Below are 26,131 nucleotides of genomic sequence, written 5' to 3'. Positions count from 1 at the left end.
GGTTGAGAATCACTACTCTAGACTGCCATTAGGTGGTCTCTAGTGTTAGCATCAACAGTCTTGTGGGTGAAGATTCCTTCACAGTTGCAATTGTGTTCTGGTATCTATGGGAGCAGCTGTACTGGCACAAGACTGGGCCACATTCATATTCAGAGCCACTGAGGTCTACTGGACACTTGAGTTTCTGAGAGAGAGAGGAGGAAGGAAGGAAGGGAGGGAGGGAGGGAAGCAGGGAGAGAGGGAGGGAGGGAGAGAGAGAGAGAGAGAGAGAGAGAGAGAGAGAGAGAGAGAGAGAGAGAGAGAGAGCTATTTTTAAACTCAGAGCTTTGCCACAAGCTTTTTCTTGCCAAACATCTTTTATCTAGCCTTAATGTTCAGAACAGATAAGGTGGTATTAGCACAAATCTACTTCACAACTTTACTTTTATATCATTTATTGATGAAGTTAATTTGCTATGAGACAGAACTGTGAAACTGCTACCTTGTTCACAGTGGTCTGTTTGGACAGCGGCTGCAGTGTTACAGTCCTGTCCATCTCAGCGCTCTGTTTGGATGAACAACATTCAGAAGTCATGGAGTCATCCAGGTTTGCTGTTGCTACTGGCAACAGTGTTTTGTATGTAGTCCATTTCTCTTGTGGTCTTGAGAACTCTTTAATTAAATTGATCTAAATACTTGAAGGGAAAGCTTTTAGTAACTGCTTCTTTTCATAATTGAATCTTAGATCTAACAGATGCCTGTGTGGTATTTATTATAAATATAAAAATCAGTCAGAAGAAAACTCCAAACTTAAAGTATATAAAAACTCTGGGCTTTAATACCCATGTGATACCTTGTGTGGATGCTGTGGATCGTCAACCTTGGTAGGAACAGAGGTTCACTACGAGAAACTGTAGGCACAAATGTGAACTTTTAAAAAGGGCAATGGCAAGCTGAAGGTTTATGTGGTGAATCATGTGTAAGAGATTCAAATGTGTGTGCATTCAGGGGAAGAGAAGATCCTGTTACATTTTTTTTTCACCCAGATAGGAGGCCAATGAGTCACATGAATACACTGCTTTGTCTTTGAAGAGCTAAAACTTGAGATCCAGTTATTTGAACATCGGTTGGTTTTTATATCCATTTTCATACACAACAAAAAGAAATAAACATTTTTCTGAGATTCTGACATGCTTCTGAAGGGCCTTGGGGTCTCAGGAGAAAAAGCTGGAAAGTCATACCTTCCTGAGTCAGTGTGGAAGCTGGACATCAATCAGCTAGTCCCTTCCAGTCACTATTTATATTGTGGCTCACTGATAATCATGTATGGATGTTTTCACCATAAACATCCTAAACGTGTTTCCACCCTTTGTCACTCCCTGTGGAGTTTGGTGTAAGGAGGTGGATGTCCCAATCTATCTGGGATGAATGGCTTTCGTCCTTCCCTTTAAGCTTCATCATATTTTTGTTTCATATTTAAGTCTTGTACATTTCCCCCTTTGAATTTATTTTTTCCTTGATGTAATATTTAAAAAAAAAAAGAATGAGAAATTCTTTTAGTACACTGATCAGAGCAATGGCCATTGCAGTGACAAAAGAACTGCCTCTTAGGAGATTTTACAGGTGTGCCTTTAATCAGATCCATAATGCTGGCTAGGTATAATGCACAGCTGTAATCATAGCACTTGGGAGACCAAGGCAGGAGGATTTAGAGTTCCTGGCTAGGCAAGACTACACAGCAAAACACTGCGTGCATTTCAAAACACATTTTCTTCTGTTTGACGTGCATCTCTTGCCAACCCAGAGTGTACCTCTCCAGTATGGCTCCAGCTATTCTAGCTATCTGCATAGCGCATCACAATGACCCTGTTCTCCCTTCCTAGTTGAGTATAAACTTTTCTCCTCTCCCTCTGTCCCTCCCTCTCTCCTCCTTCCATCCATTTTTTACCCTCTTTCTTTTTAAAGCTCCCCAAGGACAGATGCGTGGGACTCTAGTTCTCTGGCCTTCGTATAAATACCTCTTTCTGCCTTCACACTTGAATGGTTTCCTTCTGCTTAGACAATTCCTTTGTGTGGTTTCTTCTTTGGTGGTTCTCTCCCTCCCACTCTGGCTCTTGTCTTCCTGTCAATGACATGGACTCTGCTGGCCTTGTCCTTTGTGTGGCATTTATTCGTCATTTTTGGTCCACTTGTCTTCTATGATGCTTACCTGCAGAACCTCCCACCATGTGTTTAAAATTACTTCATCAACCACAGCTGTAATTTCGGTTTGTTTCCCAGTTGTAATATATTCTTGAATTTGGAGAGGATATTACATTTTTTTAAAGTAATTTTTTATCTTTTTCATCGGAAGTTTCCTCTTTTTAATTTCTTTTATTTTTAAATGTTTTAAATATGTACTGGTGATTGTGTGGCTCCCAGTGAAGATGGATCATTGGTACCTTGTGACTCTCAAGTTTTCCAGGGAGGAACCTTAGGCATAAAGCGGGCTGCCTGAGGTGCTGACTGCATAGGCAGTCCCAGTTGGGGATCTTGGTTATCAAATTGAGGGGGCCTTTACTATGTGTAGCCAACACCTTGACTGAATGCCTGGGTTTTCCATTTATTTATTTAGAGACTGTGTGTGTGTGTGTGTGTGTGTGTGTGTGTGTGTGTGTAAGCTCACATAGACCAGGTAGGACAATATTTTCCTCTATCATTATCCACCTTACTGCCCTGTGACAAGTTCTCTCGCTGAGCTGGAAGCTCAGTTTTGCCTCTGCTGGCTGGCAGAGCTTTGGGGAATCCAGCTGTCTCTGATCGCCAACGCTGTAGTTACCGGTGTGAACAGCCATGTCTGATGTTTTCTGAAGGTGATGGGGTCTTCATGACCCCAGTGAACTATCTCCCCATTCCTGCTCCAGGCAATTTATTTTTCTTTACATAAAGGGTGGGGTTTTAAGGCCACATAGAGTTGACTTTAGTATGGTATAGGAATAAGAAAATGACTACTTATTAAGAAAGATTTTTGTTTTGTTTTGTGTTTTTCTTTTTCAAGGAGCTCCAAAAGCAGGATGTAAAGCATGCTGGGAGGGTCACAGAGCAAAGCTCGGGGTTGGATGTGAGGCAGAAGGCACAGAAGAGGGAGAAAACTGGCAGTGGTCTTTACTTTGATTTCCTTTGGGTCAGTCTTAAAGGGCAAATTGGTTCACCGTTGACTAAATATAAGTAATATAGCAGGTTCTGGTGATAAAGGATAGTTTCCCCTTGGCAACATTGGTGTATGAGGGCACTGGGTATAAGACCCTGATGGAGTAGGTGGTAGGAGTGTGGTTCCAATTTGGTTAATTTAGATTTGAAAGGGATTCTTGAAGCTTGGTGCGCTGGTTAGCGTTGTCAATTTGACACAAACTAGAATCATCTGAAGAAGAAGGAACATCAGTTTAGAAATTCCCCATCAGGTTGGCCTGTGGAATATCTCTATGACATTTTCTTGAGTAAATGATTGATGGTTGATGGCTCAGCCCACTGTAGGCTATGCTGCCTGTACTGACTAGTTTTATATCAATTTGACACAAGCTAGTCATCATAGAGGAGGAAGCTTCAGTTGAGAAAATGCCCCCATAAAATCGGATGGAAAAGGGCAGGCAGCCCCATTATTTGGGGCCACCCCTGAGCTGGTGATTATGGGTTCTATAGGAAAGCAGGCTGAGCAAGCCAACTGAAGCAGGCTGGTAAGTGACACTTCTCTATAGGCTCTGCTGTAGCCCCTGTCTCCAGGTTTCTACCCTGTGTGAGTTCCTGTCCTCATTGCCTTTGATGATGAGCTATTATATGGAACTATGAGTGAAATAAATCCTTTCCTCCCCAAGTTGCTTTTAGTCATGGTGTTTCATCACAGCAATAGTAACCCAAACTAAGACACTATCCTTGGGGACATGGTTGTATAAGAAAGCAAGCTGAGAAAGGCATGGGGAGTAAGTAAAAAAGTGAGCATTGTTCTGGGTCCCTGCTTCAATCCTGACTCTAGATTCCTGCCTTAACTTCCTGCCTTGACTTCCATTGATGATCTACACCCTAGTAGATCTAGTAGTAGAATCTACAAACCCCATAAACCCTGACCTCCCTAAGTCCCTCATGGTATTTATCATCACAACAGTAAGCAAAATAGGACACTTGCTCACTCTCTCTAGGAACTGCCTGATCTCAAGAGGGAAACCTCTGCAGGGTCATTGAAGTCTCAGATTTCAAAACATAAGAATGTAGAAAACTTAAGAAATGATTGGCACAAGCTGTTAGTTTTAAAAGTTGCTTTATCTTCCTGGTATGCGTGTGTTTTTGTTATTCCAATCATAACTCCTACCTGTAGGAAGCTTAAATATAGGGGAGAAAGTTGGGGTGCATTCATGTAAAACACTTAATTTGCCATCAACCCACCATCTTGTCACCACTGTTGCCTGCAAACTCTGGGACTTGTTGATACCCAGATCCTGCACCTATGGTTTTAGTCATTCAAATAAATATTTTTATTAACATTAGTTAAGTGTGAACTCCATTCCAGAGACAGGAAGCTATCACCAATTCTGGGGTAGATTTTAATGATGCAAATATCCTGAGTCATTTCTGCCCCTGTAAGTAGCCCCTTACCTGTATTCCTGTAAATAGCCCACCCATAAATCCTACTAGTTCTTCGAGTTGGACTTTGGTGATATCTTTACTTTAGTCTGTCCTGGGACCCTTATCTAGGATGAGTAGATATTTGTTCATGTCTCCTCAGGAATAGTATTACATAATGGCAGGGTGTCCTAAACAGGGTAAGACAGAAGAAAGCTAGCTGAGAAGGAAAGCAAATAGGGATGTGTGTACTTATTCTCCCTGCTCTTGACTGCACCCAAGGCTTTAAGTTCTTGCCTTGTCTTTCCTATATCCTAGAATTGTGAGCTAAAAACTACCTTTATTCTCCAAGTTGCTTTAGTCAGGGTACTTTAATCACAGCAACAAAAAGGAAACTCCAACATCACAATTCATATGAAATGGAAGAGGACATTAGCTCTTCCATGAACAGACCTTCCAAGTAAGCCGCATTTGCTCCCCCAGGCAGGAGTGAGATTGTCCAGTGACAAGCAGGAACCCTTCAAAAAGCTGCTACTCTCCTGAGTTTTAAGCACAACTCTAAGGACACTGAGAAACCCACTGCCTGGAGGTGCTAACTCATGAATCCTTTTCCTATTTCTAGTGCTGATGAACGCTTTGATGCCACATTCCACACCAATGTCTTGGTGAATGCTTCTGGGCATTGCCAGTATCTTCCTCCAGGTAAGATCTTGGATTTCTTCTAGTGAGAAGATTTAAGCACCTATGTGCAATGGACCTAAGGACTGAGGACTGGCTCCATGCTATCTTCCCACTCTCCCCTCCTTTCCTATCAGAACTCTCACATGTCTCTTCTGCTCACTCTGGGTATCATCTCTGTAAAATATTGACATCACATTTCAGAGTGTCTTCACCAGCATCTGTCATATGTTTTTACTAATGCTAATTCACACTCTACTCTCTTCTGCTGAGTAATTTCAAACTCTTCTTTGTGTCCATAAACACGGTAGGCCGGCCTTTCCCCTTCATCTCTTCCCAGTAACTTGAGAGGTATTCCAGTGCTGGGAAGATAGTGGACATTCTGGGTTCACATCTTGGGTTCATGCATCAAGCCTGCTCACAAGATAGACGCAAGGCCCAGTGCTCTCAAGGGAGCACCCACTTGTGACTTGTTTCTTTTCACCTTCTTAACCTCCTGGTGGTAAAGAGCTTTATGGGGTTGATTTATCACCCTGCCTGTCATTACTGTGGGACTCATAAGATCCCAAGCTGCTCTTTGAGAAGTCCGAGAAACTGCTGCCTTTTGACACACATTCCAGGTATGTTTTAGCATATAGGGATTGATTTTTTTCACCTTATCCTTTGATTTGTTAACAGATTTTCAAGAATTATCTTCCTCATTGTAACTGCTCATAACAAATCTGTAACCCAGTGCCACACTGTTACTGCTACACTCATAACACACTAACACCCTCTCAAGACATGCAACCCCTGAATATACAAGGTCTCAGAACTACACACGAATGCCTACCACACCCTTTTCTAGCATTCAGCCCCTCCTTATCTTCAAGCACACAGCAGAGCTGACTTTGCCTATTGTTTACATTGTTCTTCCTGTTAGCAGGTGATAAGAATTCTATAGACAGAATCTGTGTTTGCTCACCTTATAATCCATCACTCCTCAAATGCAGGTGGCTTCCTGTCAATAAATGAATGAATGTGATTGAATTTAGCAGAGACAGATCCCTCTCACTGATGTTTATATTGATTAAAGAAGTGTTGCTTCTTGGGCTTTCTGTCTTAAATCATCTGTTTGCCTACTCCAGTCCTCACTCTGCAATGCAAGCACCATGCAGACTGGGCTGTGTGATGCCTTCCAGCACACTTTGAATTGAGTAACCAGCGAGTTACCATTGTGAGCCACCATGTGAGTGCTGGGAACTGAACCTGGGTGCTCCAGAAGAGCAGCATGTGCTCATTTTTAACAGGTAGATGGGGGAAGAATTTACATATTACACATTTGAAGTGAGAGTATCACCATGATCCATCCAGTTTTAGAGTGTTCCCATCATCCCTTACCTGTTTGCAGCAGTTAACTGATCTTGCTGCAATCCTTAGACAACCTTTGACTCCTTTCCATCCTCTTCTTGGGTTCTTTTTATAGAAGTGGAATCAAGTACAATTTAGAATAAGGAAAATTCAGCCTACTAGGGTATGGGAATACCAGTAGTGACTTTTGAGTTTATGTGAGCATCTGAAGTAATTCTGTAAGTTATATGTATGCAGATCAAATTTTGAGCCTCATACATTAAGTGAGTTGAATACTGCTAAGCTATATCCCTAACGTTTCTGCCTTTTTATTTTGAGACAGGGCATCACTGAGTTGCCTGAGATAGCCTTGAACTTGTCATCCTCCTGACTCAGTATCCAAGATTCTAAATCACATTTAAAAGGATAGTTAATTACGTTATCTCAGCAATAGGTGTGTAGTGGAGCTTACATGGGTAAAGCTCTTCAGTTGCCTCCTTCATTCAGTCTTTTAGTTCAAAGAAATGTGTTGCCCTTGCCCCACTAGCACTGGGGCGTTTCAGCCATATGTGCCTTCTAGTACAATCCAGTCAATTGTGACCAGGCAAGAATACATGCCATAAAAATCTGGACTGGTTTTATTATGTCTCCTCACTATGACCTTATGAGAAATCTACTTCTTCTGAGAATTCTAGCTTTTTCAGTAGACTCTTCCTTTGCATCCAAACTCTTTCTTTAATTTTACAGCTATTCATTCCAACTGTGGAAACAGAACAGGTTACAATTTTATATATATTCAAATAACTAAATATTTTCTCAATTTGCTACTTAAAACAACAGCCTCTCCCTACCTCTTTCCAATTCTCTAAGTTCTTCATCATCTATATCAATGTCTCTGAGATTTATTACATCCCTTCTTTCTCTCATATTGCTTAGAGTCTGAATGTGCCCATGGCAAATAAAGTTTGTAATGGATAATTTGCACAATTTCATAAGGAAAGTCTCCCATAACAGAGGCTAGCACTGTGTTTTAATTTGAAAAGGCAATAAGGTTTTGGCTGAGTTGCTCTAGAGATTTTTGCAAAGGGTGAAAATTGGAGAGGCACCTCAGTTTGCCCTGAATAGGTGTAGTGAAAGTTTGGGGGGGGGGGATTTAGGAACTGCTGGGTATTTTGAGCCCGTTTCAGTTGGCTCTATTTCAATCCTCTGATCATTTCCCATGCTTGCATAGGCATATTCAAGAGCTCCTGCTACATTGATGTACGCTGGTTTCCTTTTGATGTGCAGCAGTGCAAACTGAAGTTTGGGTCCTGGTCCTATGGAGGGTGGTCCTTGGACCTGCAGATGCAAGAGGCAGATATCAGCAGTTATATCCCCAATGGAGAATGGGATCTCATGGGTAAGTCTGGCAGAGACCAAGACATTGTATCCCCAAAGAAAGGTGTCTTCTGCCTGAGTGAGCTGAAGAACTCAGGGATTTTCCACTGTTCTTTTCATTTACTATACTTGGCAGTCTCTTCCATCATGTCCTGAGAGCTTCAGAACGAGAAGCAGAAAACAATTAGTGAATGCAGCAAACAACCATGGTGAGGCCAGTTAAAGTAGCAGGGCTGGTGCAGGTTTTGTGCACTCATGGGTTCCGTTCTAGTCCTATGGTATGGTTGGACTGCACATTGCAGTGATGGTGTAAATGAAGAAAATCACAAATGGGGCTCAGACAAAAGTACAAACATCAGTGTTTGGGCACAGGACAAAATTTCACATTGGAAGATACAGTATGCCTAGACACCAAGTCAGCACTCTGCTAGAGGGGATGGGCTTTGGATTTTTAAAGCAAAGAGTACGTGCATTTAGCATGGAGTGGGAGGATGCAAAAGGTGAGTCAAGTTGTTTGAAAATGGTGTAGATGGGGGAGATTGTAAATCTCCTAAATCCATTTGCCTCTCTAGGCCAGGGAGCAAACTGGTCATTCTAGCATTTTCAATCTTCTAAACTACAGCGAGATTCTGAGAAATTGTTCCTTCTAGCAGACAAACTTCCTGACATGATGCCTGCATGACAATTTACCCCCTGTTGGCAAATCTCTTAAGTCTTAGAAAAATAGTTTGACTTTTTCTTCTCCCTCTGTAGGCTTTTTGACATTTAGTTTTATCAATAAGAACCTATACTTTACTTTTTCAAAATCCAAACCAATATTATTATAAGTCACTTAACATCAGGTATACATTCTGAAAAGTGTCATTGTGCTATTTTACTGTGTGAATATGACAGAATTCACTTACAGTACACAAAGTAAGCCAGCGACAGAATCAGTAAGTGATACAATGTTAAACTAGCAATGCTAGTGCAGATTTTGTGTGCTCATGGGATCTATTCTAATCTGACAGTATGGTTGGGCTATCACCATTGTACATTTCTTCCATCTTCAACAGAAACACTATTATGTGGCTCCTGCTTATAATTGCATTCATAATGCTATAAAATTGATATTCTAAGTACTTCTAGTGCATCAAAGGAATATCTATCAGTTCACTTGAATTTCACTGAGATACTTTTAAATGGCTATAGCATATCAGTAAGGGTTTGTTCAAACACACATTACCCAATTTTCAGAGCTCTGCTCCTGTGTAGTACACACTTGGGGAAAAAAAAAAGATAATTGTGTCTTCTGATGACCTGATGACCTCCTTCCTTTCTCTGGCATTCCTTGCAGGAATCCCTGGCAAAAGGAATGAAAAGTTCTATGAATGCTGCAAAGAGCCATACCCAGATGTCACCTACACAGTAACCATGCGCCGCCGGACACTCTACTATGGCCTCAACCTGCTCATTCCTTGCGTGCTCATTTCAGCCCTGGCTCTGCTGGTATTCTTGCTGCCTGCAGACTCTGGAGAGAAAATCTCTCTTGGTAAGTGTCCATTTTTTTTCCTCTACAGGACACTATGGGCCATGTAGGTGTCCCTTGTGACCCACTATCCATGGACCTATGTGCCAGGATCAGCCTTACAACATCCTAAACTCCTGGTTCTGCCTCTTAAGGAGATAGAATGCCTTCCTGAGAATCTGGCAGGACCAGGTGTTCCTTCTTCTTGTGAAGAAGACAGGATATAGTGAGAGACCAGATCAGTTCTACCCTGATGGGCCATCTTTCTCCCCCACTGCCACCCATCTTGCTCCTCAGTGGCAGCTAGCCAGCCTCCAGTATGGATGGTAGACACATTAACTTAATATCAGCTTGCATCTGTAAATTATTGCACACATTACAATAAGAATGCAATTTGTTATAATTCCCTGTGAAAATATGAAAAGTGGGGTTTTGAAAGGTAAAATGAGCTTCTTATATCTCAAAATTACTAAATAAATACATATTTAATGTGTTGAAGAAAGCTTTTACAAGTCTTCTATCTTCTTAGCATAAGGCTTAGAATGTTAAATATCTTACCCAAGGTCACACAGCTAATTAAGCTGCAGAGTCAAGACCTGAATGAAACCAAGCCTCTGGCCACATGGTTTCCTGATCCTGCTGTGTTAAACTGCTTCTTAGTATAATGCAGTAAAGACCTTGAGAAGTAATCATGCTGCTTGATTCTCTCTCAAAGTTGGGAATTCTAAATTTGTCTCCTTTTGAGGTTCTTTTGGGTTCCAGGAGGTAGCAGGAACTGTACCCAGAAAACTTCATATGCCTGTATATACAGAAACCATGGGACTTATGGTATAGCACTGGAGACGTAACTAGTGCTTTGAAACTACCTTTGTGAGTGCCTGTGAGATGGAATTTCAACCTAGCTTTCTGTTCTGCCTAAGGAACGCCTCACATTTTTGTTTCAGGGATAACTGTCTTACTTTCTCTGACTGTCTTCATGCTGCTTGTGGCTGAGATCATGCCAGCAACATCTGATTCTGTGCCCTTGATAGGTAAGGCAAGGGCTCAAGTGTGCCTAGGATTCCCCAGCAGGTAGACAGAGGAGGGACATATCCTTCCAGCCTCTAGAGATTTATTCTACCCCTCTCTTCTCTGCTGTGGGCACAAAACTTGCTGTAACTATTGCAAAACACTATAGCCCATACCTAGGCCAAAGCAAGAGAGACAGGAAAGAGATGTCCAAATTTGTGGCTTGCCTTGAATCTCAAAAAATAGCTATGAGTGGTGGTGTGCAACTGTAGTCTCTGTATTTGTCACATTGAGGCAGGGGGATTAGAGGATTCACAAGTTCAAGGCTAGCCAGAAGGATGACCCATCTTAACAAATGAGAGATGATTATCTGTGGTGGTGGTGGTGGTGGTGTGCATGTGTGTGTGGTGGTGGTGTGCATGTGTGTGTGGTTGTGTGTGTGTGTGTGTGTGTATGTGGTAGTGGTGGTGGTGGTGGTGGTGGTGGTGGTGGTGGTGGTGGTGGTGTGTGTGTGTGTGTGTGTGTGTGTGTGTGTGTGTGTGTGTGTGTGTGTGTGTGTATGTAGTGGTGGGGTGTATGTGTGTGGTGTGTATATGTGTGTTGGTAGTGGTGGTGGTGGTGGGGTGTGTGTGTCTGTGTGTGCTGGAGTACCCCTTAAGAATAGGACAAATCACATATTCTAATTGTTAGCTACAATCTCCTGAGTTTACTTGCTGTCAATTTATTAAATAATTGTTTAGAGAGATGGGAGTAGAACAAATATGTTCTTATCTAAGATAGGTGTTTCTGCTAAGGGATGAGGGACAGGAATAGGAAGACCCCATATCCTGTATAGTTTCCTAGATAGAAATGAAGGTGATTGTGTAAAGGGTGCTGTGCCCAGGTTAATTTTTGATTCTCATTGCTGCATCCAGCACTCAGTTCCTAGTCAGGGTGCCATGGGGATGGGAACTGTATGCTGTCAGAGAGTTGCTACTTCCAATTTGGGTTGGGGAGTGAAGTCTTTGAGGTCTAGGCTGTCTGCTCTTTTTCCACCAGAAGTTTGGTTATTAGGCTACACAGCCTATTTTTCAGTATGACTGCACAGTATGACCTAGTAGGAAAATATCATCCCAGTAGATGCTGCTGGGGCTCCAAGGTTCACACTGCTTCTGCTCTCTCTACAGCACAGTACTTTGCCAGCACCATGATCATCGTGGGCCTCTCTGTGGTGGTGACAGTGATTGTGCTGCGATATCACCACCATGACCCTGATGGTGGCAAAATGCCTAAGTGGGTAGGTCTTGTGCCCCGGTGGAGTTACTGCTTTCCCGGAGGGGATGGTTTAGTGCCCCTAAACAGACTCCACCCCTCTGTATGTCTTTGAGGATGACGCATCAGTGATGGCAGTGATTGACAATAACATACCAGATTAGGACTCCACACTGGCTGCTTCTGTATCTTGCTAGCATTACTCTTTAAATGCTCTCCCACTGACGAGTACTTTGGAATAGTTGAAGGAACTAGGAGAGTGGCCGTGAAGCAACATGGCTGGAGCTGCACAGCAGACTGAGGGGTGAAAAGAATGAGAAGCAGAATGAGTGTTTCTCAGTATCCTGCAGAGTACTGGTTCCAGAACTCTTGACAACAGAGAAGTCTGAAAAGTGTCTCCACTCCTGGTAAAAATAGTGTAGCATTTACACAGAACCTGCACCCATCCTCCAGTGTACTACAGATCGATCATCTCCAAATGTCTGCACATATTCCTGATATGTCAATACCATTTCAGTAGTTCTTATGCTATATTGTTTAGGGAATGCTATAAGAAAATTATCTGTACATGTTTGAGTACACCTTCAGGTTTTTTTTCCCCCTAAGGTTTTTTCAGTGTGTGCTTACTAGAATCAGTAAGGGCAGACACCAGTGCTGTAGAGGGCAAGTTTCTACCCAAACCCCTGATATAAGATGAACAGTTCCCAGTGGATAACAGACAGAGAACAAAAGGAAATGGATGAGCTCTTAGCCCAGGGTATGTCATCATTTCCCTATGCATGCAACCATCAGACCAGCACTATTAGCTTCTGATGCTCACCTGCCACACCATCTTTAGGATCACGGTATCTGAAGCTGATACCCAGTGACATTGACTAGAGCTTAGTCTGAGCCCAGACTTTTCCCACTTTGCCAGAATGTAACCCAAGGTAGAAGGGAGCTGCCTTAACCCCCTACCATGGTGAGCCTTGCAAATATCTTGACCTAAAGATAAGAAGAGCAGCCCTCTCCATCCCCTGTCTGAAGACCCATTCAATAGCACTCAAGTCCAAAAAGAATCAACCCAGCATATAGCAAAGGATACATTTAGATCCCCAGTAGAACAAAGGGCTTCCAGCATTTTGAATACAATCACTGCAATAGCTTACAGTGGCCTAACTTGGGAAAGGGAACCTTTTATTTTCCAGTGGCCTCATAAAAGTACTAGTTCTCCCTTTATTGTACTTTCCTTATACACATAATAAAATCCCACATAAAGTTCACTATCGCGTCCACCTTGACCAGCAAGAAAGATGCAACCCACAAGCTCTTCTTTTAGCGGTTTATTCAGGAACCTTCAACAGTCTTCAGCACCAAGGGCAACGCCCTCAGCCGGTAAGCACTCCCAAGCTTAGCCAATCCCAATGGGCCATGTGACAAAAGCGGATAGGTCACCAAATGCAGAAGCAACCAAGGGCAGCAAGCTTAGCCAAATAAGGGCTTTGTTTACGAGACCGCTTGCTCTTGGGATGGAGGAAGCCAGCGCTGTCTCGGGGCATGGATCAAGCGGCTTTCCACAGTTCACAGCACCAGCTGTAGCATGTGCTCAGCCTCAATGCTTCTTTCTCAAATGTCATTGCTGCAGTCCAGGAACCTTGCTTTAGAAGTCATTAGTCCTGTTACAGAGCTTAGGTACAGTCACCTATATTCTCCTCTTTCTTAGCATCGTAATACACTAGGGCAAACTAAGCTCGGTGTGACTTACGTGTCTCTCTGCCTATCCATCCATGTGAACCAGATGACACACTACCTGTTTCAAAAGCAAGAGTAAAATCAACATCAGGCATAAGGAAGTCTACCTCCCATTTTACTCCCGTCCTTTGTAATCATAAATATTGATAACCATTTTAATGAATTTCCTATTTTTCCTTTAGTGATTATGCTAAAACAAAAAAATACACTCATACTTACTTCTTTAAGTATTTTGGCTGGTGTGAAGATGAAGGAACTGATGCACAGAGACACGAAGCTATTTTTTAATGAAACTGGTACCGCTTTATTCTCCTAGCATCTTAATTAAGAACATTTGTCTACCACAAGCCTCTCAGAAATAAAAGGTCATTAAAACCAATTGGCTGCAAGTTAAAGCCTAAGTGTATATGTCTCATTTTATAAAGCATGCAGCATTTTTCATTCATTCTATGTGTCTTTGAAATATAAACAGTCTCCAGGAGACTCTTATTATGATTTGTTGCTATTATGAAGAAGATACTGCCGGGTGCAATGGCATTATGTGACATTTGCACAAGCAACAACAAAACCGTAGGCTAACAGAGGAGGTCATGGGCACGTTTTGATAAGTACTGACAGAATAATTCCATATTTGGAGATGTGCTGTCCTTGAAAGCTAATGATTTGGGCCATGGAATTCAAAACAGAGTTAGTGACATGGAGGATACTAGTTGCAGATGCATCTCAGACAGCATACAAACCCCCTTGTGGCAGGAGAAGTGCCCAACCCTACTCAGCTCTTGTGTGCACAGCTGCCTGGGGATTCAGATTCACATATAGTTTGACAGCCTCTTTTGAGATCGAGCACCAGCCTTCTAGTGTCTCCTAAAGGAGACTGGGATAAGAGACAGGCGTTCTGAAGAGAACCCGGGGTTCCTTTGGTAGATGAAGCTTTTAGCAGTTTCGACACCGTAAGGGGCTGACCTGGATCCAATGCGAGTGTCTTCTTTGAGCCTCAGTCTATGTGTAAAATGGGGACTTCATTCTCATTGAATGACTCCTGAATGACTGAGCTAGATCCAGGCTCATGAGAAGGTAGCTAGGTACCTCTGCTTCTTCCTAATCTTGAAAAATCCGTACAGCTGTGAGCTTGCCTCAGTTTAGTCTGCCACTAGAAGTGTAAGTCTGTGAGAGGCTGCCCAGCCAGGAGGAACCTAAGGTTGACCTTTCTGGTGCCTCTCACTCCTTATCTGCAGACCTGATATTTGCAATGTTTGATAAGGTTCTGTAAAAATGACTGCCAAAGAGCCAAGGACTACAGACATGAACTTCACAACCTGTGTCTTTCCCTACAGATGAGAGGGTGGAGAAATTTTCCTGTGATCATGTCAAGATTAACATGAAGTGTGTATCTAGGTGGTCTTGGACAAGGTCCACTGTTTACACACTAAGACTGTCTTCAAGGATCTTCTTTGTCTCAAAACACAAAACCTATAAACTCACAGAGTAACTTTTCATCGTTTATGCATCGGACATCATACATTTATAAAACACCGAGGGCCACATTATTAAACTAGCATTCCATACCCAGCTAGAGCCATCAGCCTTTTAAAATTAATTTATATAAGAATGAGGGTTTTGTTAGTTTTAGGCAACTCTTATACTCATTCACTCATGCACTTATTATGTGCACACCAGCAGGGGGTATTGTCTGCGAGCCTTCATGGCCTGCCCTAGTCATAGGAAGTGTGCTAACACCTGCTTCTGTTTTCCCAGCATACTGTCCCACACATGGTCTTATTTGCTCATCATCATAGCCTAATGAGTTGGGTTAGAAACACCTAAACTTCCTTCCATATTAATGTTCCATTTGTTTTGATATAGGACCCTAGGCCCAATAGCCCATTTACATGGGTTTAAACAAGCTATTTCATGCCAGGCAGTGGTGGCGCACGCCTTTAATCACAGCACTTGGGAGGCAGATGCAGGTGGTTTTCTGAGTTCGAGGCCAACCTGGTCTACAGAGTGAGTTCCAGGATAGCCAGGGCTACACAGAGAAATCCTGTCTCATAAAACCAAAAAACAAAAACCAAAACATCAAAAAACAAACAAACAAAAAACCAAAACCAACCAACCAAACAAACAAAAAAACAAGCTATTTCATGTCTTTGCCTTAAACAACCTGGCGCCCCTGGACTACAACCTGTCCTCTCAACTCCTGGGAACAGAGTAGAGATTATCACCCTCGTTTTCTGTTTCTCATTGACTCTCTTGGTAATTTTTGTGCAGCCTTTAAAACCAACGTTGCAAAGATACACATTTACTCACAAGAGATGTGGTTATATGACGTGAGAACCCCAAAGTTGTTCCAAGCGAGGAGTCTGACATATTGCAGAGCCTCTCTTAGCTTGTAGTGACCTTACAAGGGGAGCTTACAGTCTGCCTGAGAACCAGGGAATTAGATCTGCAGGTCTCTAGAAGTGTAAACAAACAAACAAACAAACAAACAAAAATCCGGAAGGCTTGGGAAAGAAATGGTGTTCCCTGCATACACATCTCAGACATTGTTACCTAACCAGGTGCCATTTTCTCTCACAGTGTGCAGTATGTCTACCCTGAGGGGAACTTCAGCTTGTTCCCCCCAGTGATAAACCTACATAGGTCATATTCTCAGCTCACATTTGACTTCATTCTTGCCAAGTTTCTTTGTTGATTTGCTCTATAAGATCACTGACAAGACACTGTGAGGGTCACATTTCTGTGGGGGCTCAGTTGATATCTAACTCTGAGGTGCCCTTGACATCTTCTTGTCTTTGCAGACCAGGATCATTCTTCTGAACTGGTGTGCATGGTTTCTGCGCATGAAGAGGCCTGGAGAGGACAAGGTGCGGCCAGCTTGTCAGCACAAGCCGCGGCGCTGCAGCCTGGCCAGTGTGGAGCTAAGCGCAGGGGCTGGGCCACCCACCAGCAATGGCAACCTGCTCTACATTGGCTTCCGAGGCCTGGAGGGCATGCACTGTGCCCCAACTCCAGACTCTGGGGTCGTGTGTGGTCGTTTGGCCTGCTCCCCAACACATGATGAGCACCTCATGCATGGTACGCACCCCTCTGATGGGGACCCCGACCTGGCCAAGATCCTGGAAGAGGTCCGCTACATCGCCAACCGCTTCCGCTGCCAGGATGAGAGCGAGGTGATCTGCAGTGAGTGGAAGTTTGCAGCCTGTGTGGTGGACCGCCTGTGCCTCATGGCCTTTTCGGTCTTTACCATCATCTGCACCATTGGCATCCTCATGTCAGCCCCAAACTTTGTGGAGGCTGTGTCCAAAGACTTTGCTTAATGTTATCATGTAGGAAATGCACAGAGAAGAAGAGAACATGGAGGATGAGAATTGGGGTCCTAACTCCACATTGTGATAAATGGAAGAACTCTGAGGAATCCCTGTAGCTGTCGGTCTTGAGATTTATTTTCTTGGTTACTTTAACTAAAAAGATCCCAGCAGCCTTCTGTTTACTCTTCTTGCACTTATCACTGGCATATCATTGTATTCTGCAGGGGTACTATGTGGTCATTTACCCACTCTGGATAGCCCTAGAGGGAAGATCTTAGTGGCTCTAGTAGCCCAGTAGAGGCTTGTCCAGTTGGTGGTGCATGCCCGCATGCCCCTTGTCATGGGCTCACATGAGAATTGGCAGTCTGCCTTTGCCATGCACAGACCTGGGATGAAACCAATGCAGAGCACTCCCCCTGTATCCATTTCAACAGCTGCCTTGCAAAAGGAAGGCAAATACAAATTCAAACTACAAACTTCTCTGCTACTTTCTCTGTGATTCAACTTACATCTATCTATCTATCTATCTATCTATCTATCTATCTATCTATCTACCTATCTGTCTGTCTGTCTGTCTATCTTTGTCTTTACCAATGACAACTTTATACCAGGGAGAAAGTTGGCCTTCTAAATGATGTTTTGCAAGCTAATTCCTGTAGATGTGTCCTGACAATTAACTTATCACACAAGTTGTGTCAGTTCAAAACTAGGACTCACCTTAGCCAAAAGGGTTTTGAGGCTTTGGCCTATGTAGATCTTCGATGGCCCCCCCAAGTTTCACACTGTTTCCATTTCCTGAAAAGGTAAGTGAATTTGTTTGTACAAAAACTGAAAGGCTAATAGAGTTCTGAGTGTTAACTAAGGAGTAGCTGAAGCTTACCTAAACTGTGTGTGTGTGTGTGTGTGTGTGTGTGTGTGTGTGTGTGTGTGTGTTGAAAATAAAAGTGCGTTAGTTGCTCTGCATGCCAGACTCACAAGTCTTAGAAGTTTTTGCATCTATACATCAAGTGCACACTCCCTATGGCTTTGCCCAATGTCGGGGCTGGAGGGAAGCAGTTTAGTCCCGTCTGGGCTCCTGTGTGACAGGAGCTATGGAGAGATGATGTCGCTGATCACTCATCTAGATACAAAGCTGGTAGTCTCAGGGTTTGGCTTCTGAGGATCTGCCTTCCCATGGCTTCGGATGCAAAGCTCACTTGGGGTCAGTGCATGGATTCACTGGAGATGGGGTGGGGGTGATATAGTTTGTATGTTTTTTTCTTTTTCTGAGCTAGGGTCCCTCTGGCTGGATAGCTCATATTAGTCTGTGTGCATTTCACATCTTTATTTGTTAATGAGGTGAGAGGATTTTCCACCAAGAAAAGCTTTTTCTGTTTGATAGTGTTGTTGAACTTCTCAAGGATTAAAACTGCATGACTCTTCTGAAGCTCTCAGAAATTTTAAGCTTCTAACTCCAAAAATGAAATGAGAGGTTAGATTTCTCAGAGTAACAAAAACCAACCAGACAAAACTTCACATTTTTCCAGCCATTAATTTCACTATAGGAGGATGAAGGCTTGGTGGTACCCTGTTTGTATGTGGGTATGTGGGTATATGCATGTACACTCTGTGTGTGTGTGTGTGTGTGTGTGTGTGCGCGCGCGCGCGTGCGTGTGTGTGTGTGTGTGTGTGTGTGTGTGTGTGTGACTGAAGAGAGGATATAGTGTAGAGTAACATGGCTAAATCTGGAGACTGTTTATTTTAGCACCCACATCTGGAGCAGAGTTATTCCTAGCATGCACCTGTCACATACAGTATCAACAAATGGTATAAAATATTTTGCTGGTATTATGCTTTTTGATTAAAGTAACTAGAAACAAATAGATATGTTCTGATACTTAAAGACCAGGCTTTGTGTCTTACTGTTAAAAATTGAACCCTAGCCATTGCTTTGACTATCTGAGTAATTATTGTCATTATAAAAATAATGATAAAGAATAGTTGTGCTCATAGTTAGGTGTATATGGTTCAAAATAGTCTCTCCTTGCTTCCGTTTCCTCCTAGGGACAGTTTTAGAGAAAAAGAAAGAAAAGGTGGGAACAGAGAGAGGGAAGAAAACATGGAGAGACTTTGTTGTTGCTTTCCTAGAACTCATGTTTGAAAGGTGCTAGGCACCTAGTCTTTTGTCCTAGAGAGCTTTTCATAATGGTCTAAAGGTCTACCTCATTCCTCTTAACAGTTGCTTAGAGTTCCCCTCCATTGGTGGCTTACAATCTAGTGGATCAGCCTTTTAGTGGTGAAAACATAGCTGCAACATTTCCAAGTTTTAGTTTTATACACAAGTCTACAGTTAGCATTTTGGTGCATAATTTGCCAAAGGTTTTATGTATAAATTCCAGTTTAGAAATGGAACTACTGGATCTAAGACTATGTGAGATTTTAGATAAGTACATTCAGATAGTTCTCCACGAACTGGTCAGTGGATATCCTCATCCAAAGTCAAAGGGTCAGATTCTCAGCTTTATGCTGTTAAATATGCTCAAATTTTATTTTCCTTTCCCGATCTGATAGATAAAAATGATAAGGCAAAAACATTCTGATTTTAGTTCATTTGACCATGAGCAAGGATGAAGTTTTCACATATATACATATATTATTTCAGTTTTATAATATTTATATCTTTAATCCAAATTTCAGTTATTTTATTCTTTTAACTTATTTGTCATTTGTTTTTTATGGTGTTCATTGATTGCATGTTTATATTAGAAAGTTCAAAACTCTGTGTTGTTAGCTTATTTTTGTTTTCCTTTGTAGAACATGATTGCCCTGTAGGTTTGAAGAGGCCTTCCCAGGTTGAAATTATAAATAAATTAGTCATATTTTCTTTTTAAAACTTAACATTTCCACTTGTTTGCCTTTATGACTTTTTATTCTTTAAGATTCATTATAGGAAATATAGATAAAGATTTAGTTATTTATCTCCAAGAGTAGCCATTGGTACACAGACATATAATAAAGCATTTCTGTAATGCAGTGAGACTTTGTCACCTTTTGTGGAAACTATGTTTCTCCAAGTGCTTTTCTGTTCCATTGATTAATCTGTCTCAATGCTGTTGATTTCCAAAGTTTTCTTGGCATTATCAGTATTTTTAAATGGATACTATTTTCTGATCCCTCCCTCTTATTCTCTGTGTCATGAACTGGGTCACAGTGGATTCACATAGCAGGTCTTCCTGTTAGGGAGCGCCACAGTTTCAGCTTGTACTCAAATCTAGTATTACAGCACTCAGTAAGGCTGATCAGAAAAGCCCTATACATTTCTTGCTGTTTATTTCTGGCTATTTATCAGTTGGTTACCATTTTCACTTGGCTTTTTTTTTATAAGCCAAATATATACGACAAATGGTTGGGTTTTGTATGTTAATGTCAAATAATTAGTCACCATCATTGTGGTTGTTTTGTTTCTAAGATTTTCCTTTAACTCATTCTTTCCAATATCTTTATTTCATTTTCTGTCGATTGCACTTGAGAACAGTAGTTGGCTTGTTTGTATACTTGTCTTGTTCTTAATGTTGATGGACGTTTAATGATGCACAACTTTACTTGTATGAAGACATGTATTTTCTTCATCATAATAAAAATTATACATGCATCCTCTCAACTTTTATTGTTGTCTGGAAAAAATGGAGATGGTATCTTTCTGTCAGTCTTCCCAGTATCCATAGAAAGGATCGGAAACTTCAGTTTTCCCCAGTAGAAGGTTTTATTAACAGAATTCTTAAGGTGATGCCATTAATATATTCTTCAGGTAATGCCCACATTGTCTTATGATTTTTGCTGTCCATAGTGTGTTTTATATACCACTGTATTCAATTAATTGGATGAAAAATATTCAAAAGTCAAATCTTTACTGAACATATGCAGCTTTTCTTCTTGTTGTTATTCTATTGTTAGTTCAATATAGTGAGCACACATCATTTATACTATAAATAAACCACAGATGGTATAATATAAATGAGAGGCTATATGGAGGTTATATCTAAATGCCACACCACTTTATAGGAGGACTTGAACATCCTCATACTTTTATATTCATGTGAGTTCCTGTCCTAAGAACACTGAGGAATGATTCTAATTGGTTTTAGTTAATTTTTGCTTAAGTTGGCAAGAACTGTCTAAGAGTTGTCTAAAGAGCTGGATTTCTCCCATCAAACATATTAGAACTTTTGGTGTCAATTTTAATTGTGTGTGTGTGTTTTCTAGACAGGAACTATTTCTGTATCCCAGGCTGGTCTGGACTCAAAATTCTCCTGCTTCAGCTTTCTGTCCTGGATTATAGGAATGCACCACAATAGATGGTTTTCGTTGCATATTTTATTTTAAAATTAACCACATCAATGTTTAAATAGAGTTGCATAGTTTTCAATGAAAGCTTTAGGAATTCTGACTTGAATTGTATTTGTGAAGTTTTTTTTTTCACTTTTAACTGTGTGCATTTTTCTTTCGTCTATGCTTAATGATTTGAACACACACACACACACAGAGAAAGAGAGAGAGAGAGAGAGAGAGAGAGAGAGAGAGAGAGAGAGAGAGAGAGAGAGAGAGAGAGAGAGAGAGAGAGAGAGATTGAGAGAGAGAATTTGGACACAGATAATTAGATTTTACTATAAAAGCCTACTGGCTCCTGGGTCCTATCTGCCCCTGGACTGAACTAACACTTTGTAATTACAGCAGAAAACAGGTATCCTTGTTTGCTTTCTATGCTATGATAAACACCATGATGAAAAGCAACATAGGGAGGAAATGATTTATTTGTTTTGCACTTCCACACGGAGTCCATCATTGACAGAAATTGGTACAGGAACTCAAGGAGGCTCTGGAGCAGACTCTATGGAGGAATGCTGCTTATGGCTTGCTATCATGTCTTGCTCAGACTGCTTCCTCCCAACCCACTGCCAAAAGGCTTCTCTGTCTAATATGTGATAGCCGTGGCTATCCTGGAACAGCCAAGGCTTTGTAGACCAGGCTGGCTTCAAACACACTGAGATCTGCCTGCTTTCTGTCTCTCAAGTACTGGGATTAAAGGAATGCACCATTGGCACTCTGAGAGTCTGAACCACCAACTAAAGAACATACATGGTCTGGTCTAGGCCTCCCTACATATATGTAGCAGATGTGCAGCTTGGTCTTCATGTGGGTCCCAAACAACTGGAGTGGGGCCTATTCCAAAAGCTGTTGCCTGTATGTGGGATATGTTCTACTAGCTGAGCTGCCTTGTCTGGCCTCAGAGGGAGAGTAAGCGCCACACAGAGACTTGAAGTTGGGGGAGGGGGGAAGATAGCCAGGAAGCCCCCACCTGCTCAGAGGAGGAGAGGGGGGATGGGAGAAGAACTGTGGGAGGGGGTGACTGGCAGGGGGACAGTGAGCCAGATGTAAAGTGAATAAATAAAACAAATTTATTAAAAACAAGAGACTTTCCCGGGGTGGGGTACCACCCGCAGTGGATTTGGCCATTCCACATCAGTTGTTTATCAAGATAATGCCCCACAGAATCATCTAGGAGTCAATCTGATTTGATGGAAGAACTCTTCTAGTTGAGTTCCGTCCTCCCAGATGACACTAGTTTGAGTCAAGTTGACAAGAACAACAACAAAAACAACCATCAACACAACAAAGCAGTGCAAGCCACACAGTTGCTGGAGGTGCGGTCTTCTCCATCCCTACTCAAGGTCTAAATGTAAATTCCTGCTGCATGCTGGGAATCACTGAGGCCAACCAGTCAGACAGTGGGATGTGCCAGATGTCCATCCCACCACAAGAGCAGCTAAAAGAAAAGCCCTCCAACACCGTCCCCCTAGCACTCTTCCGCAGACACCTTTACCACAGCCCTGTTGGGGTACAAGTCTCAAGATGTAACCCTTTCTCAAGAATCTTACATTCTCTTGTTCTTTCATATCTGAATGCTTCCCAGCTCTCTCCACACTGACATTGCCACTGTAGACCCCATCTTTTTGGCCTTCTGATATGGTTTCTGCTTCATGGGTTGGAAAAAGAGCCCCAAAGTCCTGGCTTCTTGAGGTGCCATCTGTAGTTCAGTCTCTATAAGACTCTCCTAATCTCCACACTGTCAGCATAGTCTACTTTGGGAGTCATAAGAAACAATCCACAGTTCTACCCAGGTCTTCACCATTTAGTTTAGTGTATGTGTGTGTGTGTGTGTGTGTGTGTGTGTGTGTGTGTGTGTTCATGGGTATGACCAAATTTTTGGAGTCCAATGATGATATTGGGTATCTTCCTTAATCACTCTCAACTTTATTTTTTTGAGATATCATCTATTATTGAAGCTGAGATTTATCAGTTAACCCACATTGTCCTACCAATGACTGCCCCCCACCCAGAATGTGTGTCCACCTGACAACTGTGGAATTTCAAATACATGCAGATTAAGTTTAGGTTCCCATGCTTGCTTGCGTGATGTGCTTTTTACTGAACAGGCCATCATCCTCACCCTCCTGAACTTAGTTGTTTGCTGCTCAGAAATTTGTACCTAATTTGTCTGCTATTCTTGCTTTTAACGTTTTAATTCTCTTCTTTCAAAAAACATTTAGATATATTTATATTTTGGTAAAATAATATATAAGTTTAAAATGATCATCAGAACCACTTCTATGCGCATGGTTCAGTGGTTTGGCTCACTCAGGTCATGTGTAGCCATCATGACCCTCTAGTTCCTTCACTGTTCATCTTACAAGGCTGGAACTGTCCATACTAGATCCCACCTCACCTGCCTTATTTCCTGAAAACCACAAGTCATCCTTCCACCTACATAAACTTCTTCTTCATGAATCTCACATGAATGTAATCATGCACTCTGTCTCCTGGGTACCTGCAGCTTTTTTATATGCATGTTGTCTTTGGGACTCATTCATAACACAGCTTCGTTGGGACTTTGTGGTGGGCTTCTAAGTCATTCAGCAGATGCCTTTGACAATTCTCCTTGCTTTTTTTTTTCAATTATTTTGAGACAGGGCTTTGCTACAATTCCATGCTGGCTTTAAACTCATGATCCCCCCACCTCAGCCTCCTGTGTGCTGGTGTTACTGGGCTATACAACCATTCCTGTCTCTGTATATTCTTGTTTATCATATGAAGACCTGAACTTTACTGTTATCAAAAGTTTAGCAGCCAGCTGTATATTTTAATATATAGTACTTTTAGTTCTATTTAAAATATTTATTTTAAAATCACATGAACTTTAAAACCAAGCTCATGACTGCTGCTTCTTAGTAGATGCCTGACAGGTCCTTACCTGCTGTGTGGAAGCAGCCAACTGATTCTTCTGAGAAACATGACTTTTCTCAGGGCATTCCCATAACTACTGACTTTCCAGCATCTGCTCTGTGTCCTATGTCCTATGAATTTAGCTTAGTCCTGACATTGACTGCCTAAACTAGGACAGACTGTACAGGGCTGAGACTCAGAGGTGTATCCCTTCCCTTGAGAAGAAAAAGTGGTGACTCCAACCTACCCACAACTGTCAGATTTGACTCCAAAAATAGAGGTTTCTGTAAGTCTTTTTGGAAGTCTGAACTTAGGAGTGTATTTTAATTGCCCTTGGTGTTATTAAGAGGCATCCTTCTCAAGGAGAACAATTTGGAAGAGATGCTCAAGTAAGGTGTAGGTTGCTGGGATACAATGATGGGGGCTCCCCATCCAGCTCAGAGCACCATCCCCCCATTACATCTCTGTGCTCAGCAACCCAGAACTCTGAGAGTCTGCCATTCAGGAAAGTTTATGTGGTTTTGCTACCAAGGCAAGATCCCACCTCCAGTTCCACTACTTCCCAGACAGATGGGCTAAGAGTCTGCAGTGTCTGATCATGGCTTGGTAATTCTGGCAACTTGTTGCTACCCAGGAGTCTACCTAAAGTCATTTCACTAGAACAAAAACCACTCACTCCTCTCTCCTAGAGCTTCAAAGTATTCGAGTCTCTGTGCCAGTGGCTTGGCCAATGACCAAGTTAGAACAAATGCTGCTCCTAACTCATCTGTCAGGAAATGACAAATCCAAGGCCTTCAGTAACCCTAAATGAGGAAGTGGGGTCATTTTATTATATTCTTTACTATTGCACATTAATTTTATTTTTATTATTCTAAGTCACTTAGTTTTAGGCTTATCTTGAACATATACCATTTGAAACAAATTATATATATGTGCATATATATACACATATATAAAAAACTTTAATATCTTTTCAATTTCTGAAATCATTTTTTATCCTATTTTTTGTAGTTTCTCTATTTTTCTTCTTTTTGGAATATTTGTCGTCCTTTTGGCAAAGCTGTAATGTTTGTTTTTTGTGTTTCAGAGGTTGCCTTGATAATTTTACATAGAATTAAATCTATCCATAATGTATTATGATTATCATCTTTGTTACTTTTTACATTTCATCTCAAATCCTAGCTTATTACTAGCTGTTTTATTACTTTCATCCTTTTCTATAGTTTCTTGCATAATTTTACATTATACACTTCAATATCTCTCAATTCACAACAGAGTCTCATGTCTGTCCTTTAGGGCAAATTCAGAGATGTTGAGGAGAATGTGGAAATTAATTCATTTTGCATGTAATCTAGTTTCACCAATTGTGATAATGTAATTATCTTTGTTGCTTTTACAATTTCACAAGTTATATTTACCTTCTGAAAATTCATTTCTTTTCATCACATAAACTATGTAAATATATGCAAAATGTATTTCCATCTTTTTTCTCATTTTGGGTCTGTGTTTAATTATGTCTTACTCGTGTCTATCGCCTTGGAAATCTGAAACTTTTCTTCTATGCTTCTAAGTTGTTTTCTTGGCAACTCCATTCCCCTCAGTTTCAGTTTTTCATACATTCAATTCTCAAGACTATTCTGAAATAATGGTAGCTATGGCTCTCCATTTGTTTCCAAAGTTCTACAGTTCCCTTTCACTGAATTCCTGCCTTGATCTTTTCTCTGTCCTAATCAGTTTCTCATGAGATTTTCAGGCACCGTGTTGGAGAATGTCCTTCTGTTTGCTCAGCCATGTTTGCAATGAGTGTCTTTTCTTTCCCCATTTCCTACCTCATTCTTTATGCTCAGGTCTTCAGATGTCCCTAGCATGGCTGCTTTACCTATTTTCATCTTGCTTTTGTTTGACCTGGAAAGCTCTGCAGGGTCCTTCTATTCTCTCAGAAAGGGCCTTCTTCCTGAGTTCTCTAATCATTCTTCCACTTAGGCTCTAATTAGCTCAAGAGTGCCCTCTTATTTTGTCCCTTTGTGAGGTTTTAAGAGGAAGGTCGGCCTGCAGTTCATAGGCCCTCAACTTTTCTGTCCAAGGCTGCCGCTGTTGGTGGTCTGTTTAG

The 26,131-nt window shown here is 41.6% G+C and overlaps 1 protein-coding gene and 1 long non-coding RNA gene across 2 annotated transcripts in view; one reads left to right on the top strand and one right to left on the bottom strand.

Annotated features, from left to right (window-relative positions):
• Positions 1–20,398, top strand: part of Chrna7 (cholinergic receptor nicotinic alpha 7 subunit) — a 127,546-nt gene extending 107,148 nt beyond the window's left edge. The window contains exons 5-10 of the mRNA XM_031386859.1: positions 5,195–5,274; positions 7,811–7,978; positions 9,293–9,487; positions 10,408–10,494; positions 11,638–11,747; positions 16,252–20,398. Coding sequence (XP_031242719.1) covers positions 5,195–5,274; positions 7,811–7,978; positions 9,293–9,487; positions 10,408–10,494; positions 11,638–11,747; positions 16,252–16,770 — 1,159 coding nt within the window. The 3' untranslated portion in view covers positions 16,771–20,398. The remainder of the gene's footprint in view (positions 1–5,194; positions 5,275–7,810; positions 7,979–9,292; positions 9,488–10,407; positions 10,495–11,637; positions 11,748–16,251) is intronic.
• Positions 9,215–13,518, bottom strand: LOC116102331. The gene is made up of 3 exons (XR_004123086.1): positions 13,467–13,518; positions 11,879–12,019; positions 9,215–9,298 (listed from the first exon to the last, which is right to left on the bottom strand). It is a non-coding gene; the product is annotated as an uncharacterized LOC116102331 (long non-coding RNA).
• Positions 20,399–26,131: the final 5,733 nt, after the last annotated feature.

This window comes from Mastomys coucha, unplaced genomic scaffold (assembly GCF_008632895.1).
Source record: "Mastomys coucha isolate ucsf_1 unplaced genomic scaffold, UCSF_Mcou_1 pScaffold21, whole genome shotgun sequence".
Taxonomy (NCBI): domain Eukaryota; kingdom Metazoa; phylum Chordata; class Mammalia; order Rodentia; family Muridae; genus Mastomys; species Mastomys coucha.
Note: the sequence above shows the minus strand (reverse complement) of the source record. Positions and strands in the feature narration are given on the sequence as shown.